At 35.8% G+C, this 21,541-nt stretch overlaps 1 protein-coding gene across 3 annotated transcripts in view; it reads right to left on the bottom strand.

Annotated features, from left to right (window-relative positions):
* Positions 1–21,541, bottom strand: part of Nkain2 (sodium/potassium transporting ATPase interacting 2) — an 839,889-nt gene that overhangs the window by 17,587 nt on the left and 800,761 nt on the right. For all 3 annotated transcript variants that reach the window (XM_090338189.1, XM_090338190.1, XM_090338191.1), the window contains exon 5: positions 8,171–8,231. In XM_090338189.1, the coding sequence (XP_090194315.1) occupies positions 8,171–8,231 (61 nt within the window). The remainder of the gene's footprint in view (positions 1–8,170; positions 8,232–21,541) is intronic.

The following is a 21,541-nucleotide window of genomic DNA, read 5'->3' on the forward strand; positions in this document are numbered from 1 at the left end:
TGATCAAAGCCAATTCAAACAACTCGAACACTCTTCATCTACCAGCTAACTGCATTCATACTGCTAGAAATCCTTTGGGCATGAAATAACACCAGTATGCATGCTCAATAAAAACTTCCCTTTGCTTTTCTAAATATTGTCACCTCTACAGTGATTCTCCAGAAGAGAAGTACTCTTCAACAGATTACAGATCAGTTTATTTCTCCTCGTAGTTCTGACTCAAATTATGTAAAGATGAATATAGTATTTGTGTGCGTGTGTGTGTGTGTGTGTGTGTTTGTGAAAAGCAGTATAGTAGAATGGAAATAATAGGAAAAACTGGAGAAAACGCGTTATTTTTGAAGAAATAGTCTCAACTTTTAATTTGAACATCCTTATTTAGGACTAGAGCTTATAGGTCCTCTCATACATCACAGCAAGAAGGAAACATAATTGTTGGCTGAAAAAGTAGTGCTGGCTATTTTTTTGAAGCAATGTATCATTGTTGGAGGGTGTAGTTGTCACTGGTAGAGTTGGAGCTGGTGATTGAAAGGAGGCATATGCATATGCAAGCATGTGTCTCAGGTATTAATCATTTATCTTGCCTTATTTTCACACACATATGAAATATATGTTGATATATATATATGTATTAGCACATCTTTATTCTTACCATTTCTTCAATAAGGTTAAACATGGCACAAGTACTTTATTCTATTTGATTATTCATTTACTTAAATTAAAATGGGTTAAAAGAGAAGTCAGACATCCTTATTAGTTTCATACAGTTCAGAATATGTGTATGGAGAGTCAGTGGAATATTTCTCAAAAACTTGGGAGTTTTCCTACATGTGGAGATCTATGGGAGGCTGAGGATACGGAAGGGGACAACATGACAAGTATGAATTCTGATGGCATCATGGGAGAATCTGCCTGTATTTCACTGGATGTTAGGAATGCAGAAGGGAATTCTATGACTTTGAATAAGTGATTTAAGTTTTTGACTCTGTAAACTAAGGGTGGTAAAGTAGAGCAGTGGGTGGCAGTTTTCCAACATGGTTCAAAAAATTTCAGAATTCAAAAAGAACTTTTGGGAAGAACAAAAGGAAAGGGAGTGCAAAGCATCTGGTTTGGATGGCTTGTGGGAGAGGAGGAAGTGAGATCTTTCAGTTTGTTCTCACTAGAATTCTGCAGAGCACAGCTGCAGATCAACCATATTCAAAGTCTGTAGTTTAGGCTTTAATGACGTGACCCCTGTCCCGAGGTGAGGAAAGTTTTCATTTGATAGGAAATTAGCAGATAGAGGCAAGATTATTTCCCCAAATTTATTTTTATTTCCCCAAGATTATTTCAAATCTTATAAATTATACAACAATTATATAATAGTGATTCACTAGGTTTTCATTTGATTGTTTGACTAACACTCAAGAAATGAAAAAAAAATGTAGCCCTTTTATCTGTGTCAATGAGGCACCCAAAAAACTTGGTATGCTTTCTGAACTGCTAGCTGCCACCTCTGTGGTTGTGTTTGGAGAGTGATTTGTAAATAACAAAGTAAGCACAAGAATGATAGACAACTGATGGTGAGACAAAAATAAAAGAAAGAAGGAGAAAAGATGGAAGAATGTAAGAAATGAAAGAAGGAAGAAAGGAAAGAGTGAAAAATCAGGAGACTCATGCCCAAACAGTAACTGTGTCATTTGGTTTTCTTTTTTCTTTTTCTATCTATGTGTAACTCCTATAAATTTTCCAGGAAATTTATAATGTCTGCATGCAGGAAGATACAGTGTTTGTTTTTAAAGAAAGAGTTCACCTCCTTGTTCTTATGACAGACCTTTCCATAGGTGGTAACTGGTAAACTGCGTTCAAACTTAATATTTTTGACTAACCAAGGGAATAATCAAACATGCAAAAGGCTTTTCAATGAACAAAAGTGTACCCCAGCAGGCTTTAGAAGAAACTAATCAATGAAAATAACAGAAGATTATCCTCAGAGAAGTGAATAATTTTCTGTGGTTTTCTTTTCAAATGAAAGATTCTATGAATTGAATATGACTTTTATTTCTGGGCCACCTGATTTCAAAGCATATAGGACAGGTTTTAATTTATTTGTGTTTAGTTGGGTCTAAATTCTACAATTCATTTTTCAATATTGTCCTCAAAATAAATCCCTTAGAATACTATTTAAAAATTACATTCCACATATTTTCAGATTATTTCAATACTTATCTAAAATTTGTAAATGTATTAATTTCCATTAGAAAAGATAATGACTATAGTAATTTTTCGTTATACACGAGGGGTATGTTTTAGGACTTCCTTTGTATGGCAAAAACTCACAAAATAATCAAGGACCTTAGGTAAAATGCCTAATATTTGTAAAAAGCTGATAGCATCCTCCTGTATACTCGAAGTTATCTTTAGATTACTTATAATACCTAGTACTATGTAAATAATTGTGCTCTTTTATTTAGGGAATATGGATAAGAGCAAAAAAAAACCCAATCCTGTACTTGTTAACACAAATACAAATTTCTTCATAAATATTTTTCATCTGTATTTGGTTTCATCTGTGACCACAGAACCCATAGGTAGAAAAGCGAAATTGTATTTAGAAAAAATGGATCCATGTACAAGAGGACAGATATGTTGCTTTAGCTTCTCTATTAAGGAAAATATTTTTTAGTAAAACATAACAAAAATAAAGAAATTACAAACAGATGCATTTTATTTCTATCCCAAATCAGTGGTATTTTCTGTGGATGCATGAGTTTCTCTCAGATGCCAACAACACTGAAGCTGAGAGATTCCTTCTTAGTTTTATCCCTGAAGTGGGCAGCCCACCGCTGTGCTGAGGCACTGAGGACTAAATGGAGGAGACGAGCTACACATATGATAAAAGGTACACCATAGCAGGAAATCTGAACATTTTATTTATTTTACACAATACAGTAAGAGAGAACAAGTAGAAGGAAATAGAAAAGACTTGGGGCCATAAGGAATACTCAGCATGGCCAGTGACAGATGATACAGTGAAGATCTCTGCCACAAAGACAGCACAGCAAGGCTGCCTGCTCTCCTGCAGGAAGTATTTTCTCCTAAGACAAATTGCTGGACACAGAGAGAAAACTTTGTTGCAGTCGATGCTCTGCTCAAGTAGGGTGCAAGGTTAAGGCACACCATCTTTGCTTTTTTTTCCCCTCATGAGTAACTATTCATCTAAAAGTAGATCGTGCTATATGTTGAGGTGCTGGTTATGAGCCCCTGTCTTGGGGCTATAAACAAGCAGCCAGGATGGGCGGCATGACAGCCCCAAAGCCCTTACTACAGGCAAACTGAAGCTAGCTCCACTCTGGACCAAACAGTCATTTTCAAGTGTTCAGGAACTATCTACTATGGGGTGTGTGTGTGTGTGTGTGTGTGTGTGTGTGTGTGTGTGTGTGTGGACATGACATATTATGGAATGAACTGTGCACAACAAAAAGTTTTTAACTGAGGGCTTAATGTCCAGTGTGATTGTATTTGGAGAGGGACTCTTAAATAAGAAAATGAAACGTAAATAAGATCATAAGCTAGGCTTCCCATCACAAGGATCTGGACTCATTATAAGAACAACACGAGACACACAGGGGGTATCCATGTGAAGGAAGAGTGAGAAACCAAGTAAAGAGGGCTCGGAGTACACTAAACCAGCTAACACTTCACCCGTGAACTTGAGGCATCCAGAACTGTGAAGACTTGTGCTTCCACAGTGTTCCACACTGTGGTGTATTACCACATGAACAGTAGGGGAAGGAGTGTTCATGTCTTTCTCTGCTGCAGAGAGCTGGGTGCCATGGGCTGGTAGGCACAGCAGATGGCAGCGGTGTTCTGTGAGTTCCCAGTAAGACAGCTTGCCAGGCTGCAGCTCTGCCTTCAATAACTAAAGGGTCAGAGATAGAATCCTCAAGATTCAGCCATGTTCCACTGGGGGGAAAACGTTGCATTAAAGTGTCTCTTACGGTTTCAATGTTTGTATTCCCATCAATTTCATATACCAAAACCCAATTATCAATGCAATAACATTTGGAGGGTAGGTTTTTAGGGGGTGTTAGAATCCAAAGGACCCAGAAGTGGGACCACTACCCTCAGAAGAACAGCCTCAGCCTTCCCTTTTCCACTCTTGGTAAACACAGAAGGAAGGGTAGATCTGTGAACCAAGAAACAAGCCTGCAACGGACCCCAGTTCCTCTTGGACTTCCAGTCTCTAGAACTGTGAGCAGTAAATTTTGGTGTGTGTGTGTGTGTGTGTGTGTGTGTGTGTGTGTGTGTGTGTGTGTGTTAGTATAGCATTCTATTTATGCTATTTTGTTATAGTAGCTCACATGGAAGGATGAATACAGTGTCTATATAAATGTTACTTAACCTGAGCTGTGGAAAAGCAAATGAAACCATGTTTAAAAGGAGAAATGAGAAGAACAAATTCTCAGTTATTTATGTGTGTTATTTGCAGCTATTTCATGGAGCTCAAACTTGTGTCTTTGTCTTGTGGCTTCTTAAAGGATTCTGCCTTTTTCCTCTGCGGCTTCCTGGATACTCTCCCTGCTATGGCACCTGCAATCAGGACTGGGCCTGTAGCTGGATAGCTTCAGGTAGTCTTCAAAATGACTCCATTCCTCCAGTTGTCATAAGGGAACCCTTATCAGGACAGTGCATTCCACGTATAAGTTATAGAATGAAAACTATCATTATTACCTGTTCTTCACACAGTTCTTAGGAATGGAAGCATAGGTAAATTGATGGGCAGGTGACTGGTATCTACTCTTGTCACTCCAGCCCTGTCAGGACTCTCCATTGAGAGGCCATAGCTGTTCAAAGGAGATACATAGAGTCCCTCAGTATGTATATGTACATTAAACCTTTCCTATACTACAGGGCTTGCTGAGTGCACCAATTTAAATCAAGATATTTTAGGGACCAAGGTATCCTTCTTTATCATGCAATTACCCAAAGTTAGAAACGTTCACCTTTCTTTACATTAGTGTGATGGAAGTCAGATGTCTTGGAAGTGTCTGAAGGTAGACATGTAGATAAAGAGTTAGGACAATGATAATATGTGAAAAAATATCAACCAAAGCATTGTGCTCAACAGATACTAAATTCCTATGTGAATGATCACAAGTAAATTAATCTAAATAGATTAGTAAAGCTTACTAGCCCAAATGAACATGTTCTTGAGGCTCTTTAGTAATCTTTTGAACACGTAAGGTGTCTGCTAGTTGGCTATTAAAATAAAAAATATCCAACTCACTGAACAGTGAGATTAATACTAAGGGAGTTATCCATGAGAAGTCTTAATAAAGATAGAAAAGGGTTTATCATCAATATATAAAAATGCATGTGTATCACTTTTGAAGCCTTTTGGGAAAAGAATATTAGATATGCAATCATAAATCTTACAAAAGATACTAGTGATTTCTGATCTCCTGGGATTTATGTGGTTTGGATCAAAACTTGATTAAGGATAGAATTTCTAAGATTAGAATTTCCTGGAATTTTATTAAGGTTCTTCCATTTTTGAAACCAAGAGGTTTTGTGTTCAATATCTCAAGATTTGTAGTAATTATTTCTGTAAATTGAAGTCTTAATATCTCAAAAAGATCACTGGTTCCAAGTAAACTTTACTTACGTTAAAACATCTAGACACTTACATAACCACATTCTCTTTAACATGAATTTCCCAAGGATACCACATTCAGATAAACCAAAGGCTCTACTCTCACTCTTTGTCTTAAGACTGCCCTTGGTGATTCTCCTGAAATGTTTCAATATGACAGGTTGTATTCTCTCCAGGGAACAGAGAGTTTAAAAAAGTTGTGAAACTCTTTCTGTTTCTCTTTGTCTGTGTCTGTCCTCAATCTACCTTACCAAGATATTTTTAAAACAAAATTGAATTACGAAAATTATTATACTACTTTCAGAGATGTCAATATGTAAAGGAGTATTCTAAATTTCCATGTTAAACCTGCTCAGCTTCAGAATCTTTTTAGGGTATTTCTAGGATGCCGTGTGAGATGAATTTTTACTGGAAAGATGTTTATTATATGTGGGAGACCTTGTAGGTCAGGAAGTGATGTCTCAGAATTGCTCTGGCATGGTTGTTAAATGCAAACAAACCTTACAGTATAAGGAATATCCAATGTCCATCTGAACCTTGGCTGTAAGTTCTTCCTTCTTTAAGGATTTATATACACACACAGAAAGTTATGATCTGAATGAGTTTACATCATCTGTAGACTCCATACATTTTAAAATCTGCGCACCATTTCTTTTCCTAGTTTTGAATAACATTTCTTCTGAGTTTAAGATGAGTACTTGATATCTTCTCCTGAGGTACTGAAAACTCAATCTCTCTCTGTTGAAATAATTATAACCCAACTCTACTTTCCTTAAGTGATACTTCATCAGCCTATTCATTCAGACCAAGCATCTAGGAACCTATTTCTGAATTATGTTATTTTCTACTTATAAATTATTTACCAACTGATTTTCCATTTTGCCATATAAGAGAAAGTTCAAACTCCTTATTCTTGTGTACTAGCTTTCCCAGAAAGAAAGCCTTTGATTTTCTTGTTTTCTCTGGCTGTTTGCTTCTAGCATGAGAAAAAAATCCACTCACATTAATCTTGCTGTAATATGTTTAAGCGCTTTTTCACTTTTTTTCTGGGACCACCTTGTTCACATACCAGCTACCTGACATTCATCTATTTATCATTCAAGATCAAGTTTAAGAGAATCCTCTATAAGTACTTTCTCATCCCTTTTCCTCTTCCCCCAGTATGCACAGCTCCATTATATGAGTTTCTTCACATATTTATTTTCCCTTACTACACAGCAGATTTTTAGACTTAAATATTATTAGTTGGTCATCTAAAAATCTCCTAAGACTGACATGTCACTTACAAATACTTATTTATTAAGTGAAAGAACCATTATTTCTTCTTACACACTACATAATATAAAGTATGTACTGTATTTAAATCATATGTGAGAATGATTAAAATTCAGTAAAAATATTCTCTACTCTGACTTCTCAGAGTAAGTAAATAGAGCTATGTGGGCATCTATGTTGATACCTAAGGAGAATAGAAATATTTTCTCCAATAATATCTCTTCAGATAATATTGAAAACATAGCAGTGAAACCTTACACCAAAATGTGCTTAGAAGGAAAAGGATAGTGGAGCCATTTTGAAGTTTACGCTCAAAAGTGGTCTCACTGTCTAAACTTTGGACCAAATAGTTGGCTGGCATGGTAAGATTTAGTTTTAGCCATATGTATCAAGTTGTAGGAATGGAGGAATGTGTGCATATTGGACTCCACAGAGACAAATTTCTAAAAGTAATCCAAAACAAAGTTTTATGAGCATTTTAAGAAATATAGCGGGGCCGGGAGTTTGGCCTAGTGGTTAAAGTGCTTGCCTAGCATGCATGGAGACCCGGGTTCGATTCCTCGGAACCACATACATAGAAAAAAGCCGGAAGTGGTGCTGAGGCTCAAGTGGTAGAGCTCTAGCCTTGAGAAAGAGTCCAAGGACAGTGCTCAGGCCCTGAGCTCAAGCCCAGGACTGGCAAAAAAAAAAAAAAAAAAAAGAAATATAGCAAATTATTGATTGCTGAGATTTGTGGTCTGGGTGAACCTGATTAGCTAGTAATACTTAAAAAAGGGTTTATAAAAGGAAACAAGTTAAAAATCACTTTCACAGGAAGGAGGTGGGAAGGAAAAGGAAAAGGAGAGGAAAGACAATAGAGAGGAATAGAAGAGCAGGATATAATCCAAGTACACTATATACACATATAGAAATGCCATGATGAAACTCCTTACCATGTATAATTTAACGTACCAATTAAAAATTCAGAAATCACATTTTCAATAATTCTTATGTGTACTCTATTATAACTGTTTTAAGAAGAATTCATTAAAAATACCTTCAGTGAAAAGGAAAAATATATAATAAAAATGACTGCTTCTGCATTTCTTTAATATGCTGATTTGTTTCTGAAAATGCCTTAGTTTGATGGACTATAGATGCTTAATCCTTCCCTTAAAGGTAGGTTGAGGGAGACTTTCTGACGAGTAGGATGGCTAGGTGTGATGCTGTAAGGAAGAAACTTTGAGGTTGAAAGAAACAGAAGAGAGCTTTGGTACTTACAACTGTCCTCTTCTTCAGTTATACATTTCACAACATAACAGGCGTAGATGAACCCTGCCAGCTGAAACAAAACAGAGATCCTTTTAACATCAGGCAAAGGCAACAGCTTTCAATCTCGCTGGGAAAACGACCTTTCAAAGGTGAATAATTTATAACCAGGTTTGTAAGTCCAAATGATACATCAGACTGGACGTTGATTCTTGACTCTAGTGAAATATTGGTAAATATACTGTAAACAAATCTATTGCTTTATTTTTCCATGGTGCTTATGTGTGAGGTTTTCCTAATTCCAAAGCAATCTAAAGCAAATTACTTTATGTGTAAAGGAAAAACAAACTATGACCATTCATGAATGGATTTAACATTTTCACTTGTGCCAATTAGCTTCTACTTTAGTTTTCCATCATCCAAAGACTAGGATTCTACAACAGAACATCAGGAAAATGCATTGAGGAGGGAAAAACATCAGGAAAATTTCACAGAAGTAAGAAGTAGCAAGAACTTCATTGTGCCTATAACAGTAACCAGAGGATTAGGAGGTCTAATTAAAATGATATGCTACAGACAAATAATGCTTTTCATTGGCAGTACCAACACAGTGCACAGGATTTAGCATTATCATTCCTGAAACATGCCATTCAAAATTCCCAGCAATCAGGAAGGTCCTTACTCACAGAGACTAATGCCTGTAAATGAGCATAGCAATATCATCAGATGTTTTATATTTCTTCTTATCAGTAGAAAATATTATATCGAATTTCAAGCCCTAGTAGAGGGAAACAAATATAATTTCCTGATAAGCAAAATCATTTTTTTTTGCTTATTTAGATTGCTGTTTTGAGTGAATACTTAAAAAAATGTAGCATCAGACCAGTTGAAGAACTTTTTTCATTTCAGCTATGAAATGATCTGGTTGAGTACTGACCCTGTATGATCTTATCTGAGTTTGGGAAAAGACACCTTTCTCGATAGGAAAGATTAAATCTTCAGTAAAGCTGCTAAAGCACAGGGAATGAAGGAGCTGTTGTAATAAGCCTAATGAAGTTGTTTTTCATTAGCTGACAGAAAATGATCTTTTGCAGGATGTGGGTGGAACATTTTTAAGTCAGTGGGTGCACTAGTAGCTATTTAATGAGTGCAGAACTATGTGAAGACAAAATGTGGTCCAGTTAAAAGATAAGCTGAGAAAAAAAAATCAGATTTGAAGATGAAAGCCTTTTCGGGAATAATCTAGATGTGTTAGAAAGAGATGTAGCATGATATAAAACAATAGCCATCCTGGGTGAGAAAAAGAGGTCACAGGAGCCACTCTACACAAACTGTCGGGTCTTTGTGTTTCGGGTCTTTGTGTTTGGCTCCCAATGCACAGGAATGTATTCCTCCTGATTATAGGAATTTAATCATCCCAAATGTAAGGTCAGAGTTAGCACATGACATAGAAAACTGAAGATTATACTACCAACACTCTATGAGCAGAATCATCTCTTTTTAATATCATCTTGGGAAAGTCATCAAGTCAGCATGAATTATATGGTGCTATTGGCAAGAAAATTAATGATAACCAGATAATATTAAAATGATCATGATCACTGTGAGAGTTATGTTTAGAATGTAAGGTATTAGTTAAAAAGTAGCGTTCCCTACTTGGCTTTAGCAAAGAAGTTTGATCTCGATTAGTCAAAATCACATAGTGATTTGTGCATTTGCACACTAATACTTCTTAATCTTTTATCTACTGAGAGACACACGAGTGCTCTGTTATCTGAATGGATCAGTGTCATGAATTGTCATTGGTACTTGGCTCTTGCTGTGGTTAAATGTTTTGGGTCTGGCCTCTAACTCTCCACCTTCCTCTACATTAGGTTCTTCATATGTGTAATTGAATGTTACTGATGTATTAATGGTTTATCTTTTCATGTCTAAGCACTTGTGGAATTATTTTTTAAGCAATGTTCTCTTGGTTACAATTTAAAAAAATTCTAACCCTTACTCATCACTTCATTATTTTGAAATGAGAATCTAGGTAACAAGTGTTGATAGATTCTGAGACTGGGAGAGTAAATTTAAACTCCTCATTAGAGTGCCTCTAGATTTAAGATTAGTAAGTGTACTCTACCAGAATGCAGCTAAGGACCTGCTTGCAGCTTATCAGTGATCTTTTAATTGTATTCAGTTGCATTCTGTAACTACCAGGGGAGCTCCTTTGCTGTAAAAGTAATTCCTGCTGCGTTTCATTACAGAAGCTTGCTGATTAATAGAATGTTAGCTACTAAACTGGTCATCTCTAAATACAAATGGAAACTTGTTTTCCCCCAAATCCATTGAAATTTATCAACGCTACTATCTTCTAATTTTCCTACACTGTGTAAATAGCCAATTTAATTTTTCTAAGAGGAATAGTTTGTAAACTATACCTGTAGAAAAGGCAGTTCAAGTCATCTCCAAAAACTGTTAATGCTTATGATGTCCAACATGGGACACTAATATGATGAAAAAAAAAAAACAAAAAGAAAAACAAGCCCAGGGCTTCTAAACTTAGGACCATTTAAATTTTGGGTTGGGTAATTCTTTGTCATAGAGGCTGTTGTCTTTTAATGTGTGTAAATAATAGATGTCTCATTATATCTAAGGCAATCAACTATTGAGACAAAGGGATTTCCAGATACTGACATAGATCCCTTCCTAACAGGGCCAAAATGTCCTCAGTTACACCTACTAACTTAGATACAGTCCCAGCCTTAAGGAATTTGTGAAGCATAACCTGAAGTAGATTTAGGTGCCTTGTAAAGAAGACGTGAGAAAACTATGGTCATGAAGTGACAAACAGTACACTTTTTGCATTAGTCCATTCATCTAGCAGTCATTCATTATGTGTCCTTGCAGAGGACAAGTGAAATGGGACTGGCTTTTCCAGAGTGAGGTCATCAAGTAGGAAAGCTATGAATTATGTTCGAGTAAGAGTTGTTATTACATTCTGATGAAAATCTGGGGACTTCATCTTAGGGAAACAGAAATCAGAACTGTGAAGGAAGATTAAGACCACATTCTGTGAACTCCTGGTGTGTACCAGGTTACAATTCTCGCTCTACTGTCTTCCTACAGAGTATGTTTAAAGAGTACCCCTGCAAAAAGCATGAAATGATAGTTTCCTGAAGTGATGTTTACCTTCTATTTTATCCTTATTTCTTCTACTCCTAATCAGAGTTGTTGCTGTAGTGAGTTGATGGTTTGCTGGAAAACATCAGCTGGTTTCCTCCTTTGTTCCTTAAGTCATTTTCTCACTTAGCCAACCAACCAAATATGCTAATCATCTATATCTTTGCTTTGAACCTGGTATTGTTCTTTAAGACTGAATTAGAGTGCTATTTCTCTCAAGAACTGGCCGTCAAGCAGAGTGTAGGTTTTGAGATTGATTCTGAGAGACAGAAAAGTTTTGAGAAGGAGCATAGGCGAGGTCGAAAGGGTACGTTTTCGTTCTTTCCTTTTTTTCTTATGTTGGTCCTAGGGCTTGAACTCAGGGCCTGAGTCCTGTCTCTGAGGCCAAGGCTAACAATCTCCTACTTAGGTCACAGCAGTACCATTTACAGCTTTAAAAACTTTTATTTTTTGTACTTAATTGGAGATGAAAGTCTCCCAGACTTTCCTGCCTTGGCTGGCTTTCAAAGGCAATCCTCAGCTTCTTGAGTAGCTAGATTACAGATATGAGCTACTAGCACCTGCAGATAGGACATCTTTCAACCAGAGCTTAGATAAAATACGCTGGAAGGAATTTTTTAATTCAACGAGGTCATCTAGTTCAGAGTAATTAAAAGGCCACCAAACCAAGAACAGTGCTTCTTATTGCTATGATAACTCTGAGTTCTTGTGACTAAAATGAAATATTTTTTTCCTTGCTCTCTCTTTAAACACAGCAAGAATGGTAACAGAAGGCACTTGGGGCATAATATTAGGCTAACACACAATTATCCATTACTGAAAAACAAAATGTTTCAGTTGCTTAGTCTTTGGCATTCAAAGCAGATCTAAGCCTAAATCTTTTTATTTTTATTCATCTTTTCACCTTCATACATTTAATATGATTTGTTCATGTATAATTCACCTGGCAGGGAATTACATATCATCTTGATATCATTACTGACTGAAAGGAAATGATATTTTTCATACTACAACTAAATCAGATTAAAATTCATTTTTTGCCTTCACAAAACCAAATTACAATCATGTGTCTCAGGAATTCACTTAGGAGCTAATAGATAAAAAGGAACTGAAGCTTTTGGTTAAGTATTTAGAAAGGTTCAAATGTAATAATCTAAAATGTAACCACCTCAGTGTTTAAAATCTTATAGTTTGAACTTCCTTTTCCAGTAAGATGGAATAGTGGAAGTTATTTCCCATTTCATACTAAGTACAATTTAAGACCATTGCCACTTTTTACATAACAGATCAGAGGGGTCACCAAAAGAAGGCAGGCAGATCTGTCAGGTACACTAGAAACATTTGAGATTCAAGAAAGATCATGGGTATAAAGTCTCCCTTATTTTTAACCTATGGTCTGTCTGTCTGTCTGTCTGTATCATTTCTTTATGTATTTATTTTTCATTTTACTTATCTATTTTTTTGTGATTTTTTTTGTTAGTTATGGGCCTTGAGCTAGGTCTTGGGTACTGTCTCTGAGCTTTTCTGCTCAAAACTAATTCTCTACAACTTTGAGCCACAGCTCCACTTACGGTTTTCTTGTGGTTAATTGGTGATAAGAGTTTCATGGATTTAGATGCCTGGTCTGATTTTGAACTATGATCCTAAATCTCAGCCTCCTGAGTAGGTAGGATTATAGGAACAAGCCAACAAAGCCCAACTTATTGTTGTGATCCTCATTAGACTTGGAGCTGAGATGCCCACCAACTAGAAATATCAATGGGCAGAGATCTTTTTAAAATTTTATCAAAATCTTGTTCTGTCCAGGGGAAAGACAGCCTAGACAAAATGTTTTAAGAAATTATCAACTTATTAGGCAACACATGGGTAAAATAAACTGAAACAACTGTAGTAGCTCCCTTTGACTAGAGAAGCAAATTATAGGTAGCCAAGACTTTCTTCTCGGACATACTATGGGGTTCGACAGGTCAAGCAAGGATTTCAGATTTTCATTCTTGTGTAGGAAGTACACAGGGCCCTGTTATCCCTTAGGGACAGTGAAGGCCCTTGGAAAATCTAGGGTTCTAGCCTGACTCTGCAGTAATAAGGTGCTCCTGTCATTCCCATGAGGGGGGTCAGAGGAAGGTTGGTAGCAAGTCAGAATATTTTACCAAAGTCTAGCAATAATGAGGCTAATTGTGCCCTGGTGATGACACAAAACCATCTTGGAGAAGTAATGAGGCACTCTTAGCTCTCCCAGGTGTGGTGCTGTCAGGAGGGGCCAAGTAGGACTGAACCCTCAGCTGTACTAACAAGCTCTTCTCAAAGGAGAACTCCTACCCCACTTGACCGATACAAATCAACATCCCTCCTTTGCCCACCGTAGCACTATTAAAGGAATCATCAGAAGCATAACTAGAGTTTCACAGTACATTACCTTAAATACTTATGTTTCAATTAAAAAATACACATTGAACCTATAAGAAGGCTCTCACTCTGCATGAGGAGACAATCAATGAGAACGAACAAGAGGCAACTGATGTGAGAATCATTAAGTATTTTAAGTTAGGTATCATAAGATGCTGTCATAACCATTAGAAAACTTTTGAAATAAGTGAAAAATGTCTCAGCAAATAACTAGAAGGTATAAAGAAGAAGCAAACTGTGTAAGTGGAGAAATAATGAAATAACCAAAATAGGAAAACTCAATTGAAGAATGGCAGAGACAGAGGATAGAACTAGTACCCATGAGCATGGGACAATGAAATTAACTCATTTGGGCAACAAAGAAGTAGTCTGACATCTATGATTAGAAATAGCTTTGATGCCTGCATCATTTCTGTCCCAGGAGAGGCGAAAGAGAGCAAGATTGAAAATGTACTAAATGAACCAATGACTGAAACATTCCTAAAGTTTACAAAGCATATAAATTTATAAATGAACTTCAATTACGATAAATCAAAATTAGTTTTCACCAAAAGGCATGATAGTAAAACTCGTGAAACTAAAGGCAAAACAGTTGGAAGTAGGAAAAAATTATGTATAAGTATAGAAAATAGGAGGCTTCTTAAAATAATGCCTGCAACTACCATATAACCCAGAAATTTCCTGTTTGGGCTTTCATCCTAGAGAAATGTAGATGGAAATCTTGGATGTCAATGTTTATAGAAGCTTTATTCACAATTTCTCCAAACTAGACACATATCAGATGTCCTATTATATCTCTATATAGGGAAACTGTAGTATTTCCATACCGTAAAACACTACTTATCAATAATATTGGAAAGGACTATTATAACATGAGAATGTCATGAATGAAATTTTGTAGCTTTGTATCAATTGAAAAAAAGCCAATTTCAATAGTATTAATTTCTATCATAAAATATACTCTGGGTTATAGGAGACAAACTCTCAGTATGTAGCCTAGGCTGGTCTGGAATTTGAAATACTCCCTTGATCTCCAGATTATATGCATGTGTCCCTAAGATATAATTATGGAGATGAAGGACAAATTCATGATCACCAGAAGTGAAGAAGATAAGGGGATCAGAAAGAAGTGAAGATAGCAACATGTAAGATACTTCAGTGATTGTTAATATCAACAGTTATATGGTGACTTTTTTCATATATTTTTATTGTAATTAATAGAAGGGTTACATTATATTCACCAGATAGAAGGTGCATAACTTCCCATACATTGATATCATTTCTCTTGTCTTGTTCCCCATTTCCCTCCCCCACCCCTGCCCCTCATCTTGTTTTCCTCCCTTCCTTATCCAACTTCAAATAATCAAATATGCATATATGCAATATATCAGATAACCAGGTGAGATACTGTAACAAAATGAGATAACCAAGGGACAGCAAAAGAGATGAGAGATAACATAGTATATTAAAGACAACAATCACTCATTATATGGCTTTAGTTTCTATATTCTGGAAGTCCTTTCATTTAGCATCATTCTATATGGCCTTAAGTATCTAGGTTTTGTTCCATTGTAAATCTCTTCTAGGAGAGTCCAGGTTTCAACTGATTATGACAAATGAGGGAAACCATTGAGCCTATGTTCCTTTGAATCAGGCTTACTTCACTTAATAGGATTTTTTTCTAAGTGTTTCCATTTCCTTACAAATGGGGTCAATGTCATTCTTTCTGACAGCAGCACAGAATTCCAGTGTGTATAAATACCACATCTTGTTGATCCACTCAACTGAAGGACATCTGGGTTGGTTCCATATCTTTGCTATGGTAAATAGTGCTGCAATGAACATCGTTGTGCTAGTGGATTTAGTATTTCCTTGTTTCTGGACAATTGGGTAAATGTATGGTGATGTTTTAAATCACGTTTCTATTGAGGAAATGTGTTGATTGCTCAGAGTATTTCATACTAATTTGCCTAATAACATGTCCTCCATAAATACCTCACAATAAAAATTTTAGTAGAAAAAAATTTTAGGGTTTTGTGGTGCTATTATTTCTTTAAAACTTTGTAAAGTAATTTTCTGAATTATACAAAGTACATATATTTGCTTTAAGTAAAAAGACATGCTTTAATTTCTAGCCTTTAAGTCACATGGAAGTTTATATTAATTTTGGATGTGAATGCTACATGAAACTGTTATTCAACTTTTTTTGTTATGTATGGAGGTTGTAGCAAACACTATTTTTTTAATCTGCAATTATCTCATATTCTGAATGAATTAATACTGTGTTCCATTCAAGTTAACTAATCTCTTTTTGACTGAATTAATAATTCATCTGGTCTAAACCCATGCTTTTCATATTTGGAATTTGAACAGAAGGATATTATGTACTAGCTAAATATACTTTTAAGTTGCAGACAATTTTTACTTGCTCTTTTTCATCTTATTCCATTAACAAATTTTAGATTGCTTTAGCAAAGGGTTCTATGTTAATATATCAGTGGTTTTAATGAAAGTCTTTATCAACTATTACAGGGGATGATGGTAATCCATCTTGGTGGGCCAATATATGGTGTTTATCCTGTTCCACTGGTTGGACCATTATGGAGCATATCGTGAATTTTCTTTAATACAAATAATTCGGATGTAGTTATCAACCTATGATAACTCAGGGATTTTTCATAGATTTATTGTGAACACTCAAGCCTACAGCACTAATTAAGCTGTCAAGAGGATCTGAAACATAATATGAGTCTTAGGCCTTGTACTATGTAATCAAGAATAAATATACTAAACACCTTTTAAGAGATTAAACTTTGGGTCAGATGTATGGCCCAGTAGTAGAGTGCTTGTCTATCAGGCATCAAGCCCTGGGTTCAATTCCTCACTACGTACACAGAAAAAAGTCTGAAAGTGGTGCTGTGACTCAAGTGGTAGAGCAGTAGTCTTGATTAAGCTCAAAGGCAGTGCCTGGGCCCTGTGTTCAAGCCCCAAGACAGGGGAAAAAAAATCCTGATGAAATACAACTAGTCACACCAGACAATGTGTATTGACTACTTAAGGTTGAAAATGGAATGAAACAACTACTAACACTGGTATAACCAATCATCTTGGTCTCTGGGGCTTGGTAGATATCTTTAGTCCAAATGTACGAAACAATTACTTAATTTCAAATGAGCCTGATTAATTATTAATACAGTTGGCAGAGCAGAAGTTATTTGGACAGGGTGAATGATGGCTAATAAAACTGAAACGTCACCATGGCTAATACTTCTCTCAAGGTTGAGATACCAGATCAGTTAAAAAATTGAATTGAAATAGTAATATAATCACTTTATGCATGTGCCAGTTAAGAGGCAACCAAAAAATAGTCACTGGTAACCAGTAAAACTGTTATAAATTCCTTTCTTTTTAGAAGTAGTGGAGAATCTTCAGCCAGAGCTGCTCATTGAAAATAACTGGGAAATAAAAACACAAAATGAAACAAAACAACAAAACCCCAAACTCAATCAAAAAACATACTATTTAAATATTTACTATTTTAATAGTAAATCTAGGTTTACAATCATGTTTAGAATGTACAACAATGGCCCTGGGTGACTTCAATCAATCAGTTCAGGCAGAAGGCATATTTTGAAAATATATCGTGAGTGGGGGAAGGGTGACACTGTTCAAAAAGAAATGTACTCATCTTGTTTCCCCCCTTCCCTATCCAATTTCAAATAACCAAAAACACATATAAACAATATATCAGATAACAAGGTAAAATACTGTAACAATATGAGATAACGAAGGCACAGCAAAAGAGATGAGAGATAACATAGTACATTAAAGACAACAACCACTCATTTTATGACAATTACAATAAAAATATATGGAAAAAACTTAAATAAATAAAAAAAGATATATTCTCATTACCTGACTTACATAAATAGAAACCCTCTATTCATCATATTTACAATAACAATAATATATTAAAATATATTGTGAAAATGTAAACAACATAGTGTCCTGTTGAATTTCTGGACAAAATCAGCACAACATTTCTTTATAGTATAAGTAGTATAAGTTTTGTTCATAAATAATGGCGAACCGAGTGCAAAATTAATGAAAATAAAGCATTTGCAATTATAAATTAGCTTGTGTAGGGTACTGTAACATTACCATAAAGCTAAAATTAATCAGTAAATTTATAGGTGTGGATGTGTTGTTTCAGTTTTAACTAATGGAAAACAGGCCAAATTCTTCCAAAGAGAGTAGAGAGTAGATTATTTGGATTAGAATAAGAGTTGTAAAAGTAGCTAATATTATATATACATATATGGAACTAAAACTGTATTAACATGCTATCCCCTCAGAAGTACTTTACTAAGGGTATATAAAATGTAGAGTATTTACTGTACCAGAGACCTCAACATATGTTACACCAATATATTGCCAGAAATTGTAAATGAGATGACACTATGAGAATGTAGTATAGAGACTATATAGTGGATTAATATCTGATGAAAAAATTAGGCTCCCAACCCAGCAATGACACAGTGATGAGTTTTGAAGCAGAGGACAGTTTAAACAAGTATGTGTATTGAGGAAGTACAATGATTGGAGGCACAAATTTGGTAGTCAGGTGGCCTATTCTAAATCAGCAGTGTGTTCATTACTTCAAGAGAACCATCAAATACAAAGGAGATGAATAGCCCTCGTTTCTTATGGGCTAGCCATAATAAAACTGCAGTCTTGTATTCAGTTCCTGTACCATAATGGAAGTGAGGTAGTCAGTGGAATTGTGCTCACACTGAGAAGTGAGCGAGAGGAAATGATTATTAAGACTACAGTTCCTGGTCCAAAGAATCCTCTCAGAAAACACTGGGATGCAATTAATGATGGCTGGAGTGGTGAACAAACCCTCGAATGGATGGCTGGCTGTTCCTAGAGAAAAAAAATAAAAACCAAAAGAGTTCTCTGCTCCCTTCGTCTCAGAGATTTTAGTTGTAAGAATAAATTATCCTTGGTTGTAATAAAAGTTCAGACGTTACAAGTCCACTTAGATGTTTTCTGCTTAAACAGTTAAAGTAACATCTGTAAAAGGAGAAAATGAATGCATCCTGTATGACAGATTAAAGAATTTCCTACCTTTTTTTTTCTATCTTCAAATAACTGATGAAATATAGAGGATCATTTTATATTTTGGGGGTGGTGAACAGGGTATCACGCTTGGTCTTGAGCCTACCTTGTCCACATCATTGGAAATTTGTATCTAGCTTCTCTAGAATAATGTAGCATATGTATGTAGCAAATGTAACATATATGGATGGGTACCAGGACTTTGTTGTAGGCACGAGATGTTTCTTTTGATTTTTTTCTGAGGTTATGAAATGGAATACACTACACTAAGATGGTAGAGAAAGCGATCAGTCATCATCTTTTAGTCTGGAAGTTGACTTCCAACTAAGTGTTCACAAAAACAGACTGCCTCCAAAAATGCAGACTGCTGCATTAGGCACCATCTCACTGGTCTTGTGATTGTTTAGACAGTTACCTCTTATGCCCACAGTGCTGGGAAACATAGTCTCATAGCCCAGTATTTTTGGCTGACTGGTTATATATGGCAGAATATAGGAAAGAATTAATGTACTATTTAACTTAAATACATCTTCACAAAACATTTCTTCCTTTGTCAAGATGAATACTGGGAGAGAGGTTAAGTACACACTCATGATTGTCAAAACTAATTCATTAATTAAATTAAATGTACAAAAATAAGAATCGTGCCTCCGACTGCATTAAACAAAACAAAACCCCTAAACTTCAAGAGGAATTGTTTAGGCTTACACTACCTCGATAGAAGAGTTGCTTCAAAGTATTATAACAAACTCAGATGTAACAGCAGGATTTGAAAAAATACAGTAGCTATAAATTTAGAGCAATGGGTCACTTTCCCATGACATGTGTGGGGAGAAGCTTTGTGCTTTAGGAAAAGGTGGTTTATGTGGTTTGTACGAAGCCTGCTTCCACAGTAAAGTACTTTCTCTAAATGGTGGCCAGCAAAAGAAGCTGCCCTCAAGGGGAATAAGATGTGGATTGGGGAGGACACAAATTTGAAGACCAGTTTTTTTTTGTTTTTTTTTTTCCGCCAAAGCAATTTCAAAAGGCACGGAGCTGAATTGAAAGTGTCACTTAAAAGGCCCATCAACTTTCCCCTTGTGGAGTTGTGTAATCCAGTCGGGCTGAATGACTTTGCAGTCGGACTTGGCTATGATTGCTATTCTTCACTGACCCTTCCCAAGTTTCTGTTCCTTCCCTTTTCATTTTGCTGTACAGCTAGTCACTGAACCCAAGGTCTCACATAGTCTAAGCTCTATCCTTGAGCCATTCCAAACCCCTTCTTAGATTATCTGCTTTCTACATAACTCATAGCTAAAATGAGGGGGAAATGGTATGGAACACTAACTACTAAGGAAGGAATTTAATGCATTACTTGTGATATCAATTTTATTTCATAATATTTAAGTTAGGAGAAACAACCATTTTTTAATATTATGAATATAATTCTATTGTTTTTTTGTAAGCTGAGAAACTTGAACTTTTACATGCTAGGCAGGTGTTCTACACTGAGCTAGAGCCAAATCCCTACTTCTCATTTTTTTAAAAATTATTTCAACCTGTTAACAAGTCATCTAACCAATCCTTAACCTCCAGGTTGTAGAAGACAGATAGAAAAGGACAGGAATGTGATTAATAAATAAAGGAATAGTGAGCATTGTAAAAGCATTCGTTACGATTTACAAATGAGAAAACCAAGGCTTGGAAATAAATAAGCAAAAGTCACAAGATATTGAGGAGAATATTTAGGCAAAAGTTTACAGTGCTGAACAATTTGATACAGTATTGTTAATTTCTGAAGGTCAGTGTGAATTCATATTTAATAAAAATAATCCTAAAATTAATTTACCCTAATTTTCCCACTTGAAAATTTGAATTCAGAGGACATTATTGAGCTTTATATTAGCAGAGCTTCGATACTAGCAAGAAAAAAATGGCTCAACTACCAGACAAACCACAAAAGAGTTTAATGCCACTTGTGGGAAACCCGAGGGCTTAGAGAACTGGAGAGCTCCTCCCACTCATTTAATTACCATTTCAAATCTCTTTCAGGGCTCCAACTCATCATAATTTTATAGTCCTCTTCTGGATTGTTTATATGGACATCTACACACCAGAGTGAATTTCTTATATTAGAATTGTATTGGTGAGCCACTAATTAGTTTGAGCTTACTGCCAGGATCAAAGAAAGCTTCACATTAGGTGAATAGTCATAAACATGGTATGGTTATAAGAGCTAGAATGGTTATCAGTTGTTCTTGCTTATAAAATGGATAATTTACAGTGAGGTGTTTAAGGGCACTTAAGATTGGCCTCAAACTCAATCTCCTTTGTTTCTTCATTGCTCTTCCACAGTAAATCTCTGTGGCAGTTCTCATAATTAACATGTTGTGATATTTCATACATTCTTGTTTCCTATTTTGGTCTTCTTGGTATGTGTTGGTCTTGGTCCTAGGATTAGAACTTAGGGTCTGGGTATTGTCACTAAGCTTTTTCTGCTCAAGGCTGGTGCTCTACACTAGAGCCATAGCTCCATTTCTTCTCTCTCTCTCTCTCTCTCTCTCTCTCTCTCTCTCTCTCTCTCTCTCTCTCTCTCTCTCTCTCTCTCTCTCTGTGTGTGTGTTTAGTTGGAGATTGAGTCTCATGAGCTTTCCTTCTCTAGCTGCCTTTGAACCAATGTCCTCACATTTCAACCTCCTGAGTAGTTAG

The sequence above is a fragment of the Megascapheus bottae genome, chromosome 8 (genome assembly GCF_031878675.1).
Source record: "Megascapheus bottae isolate mThoBot1 chromosome 8, mThoBot2.hap1, whole genome shotgun sequence".
In the NCBI taxonomy this organism is placed as follows: Eukaryota; Metazoa; Chordata; class Mammalia; order Rodentia; family Geomyidae; genus Megascapheus; species Megascapheus bottae.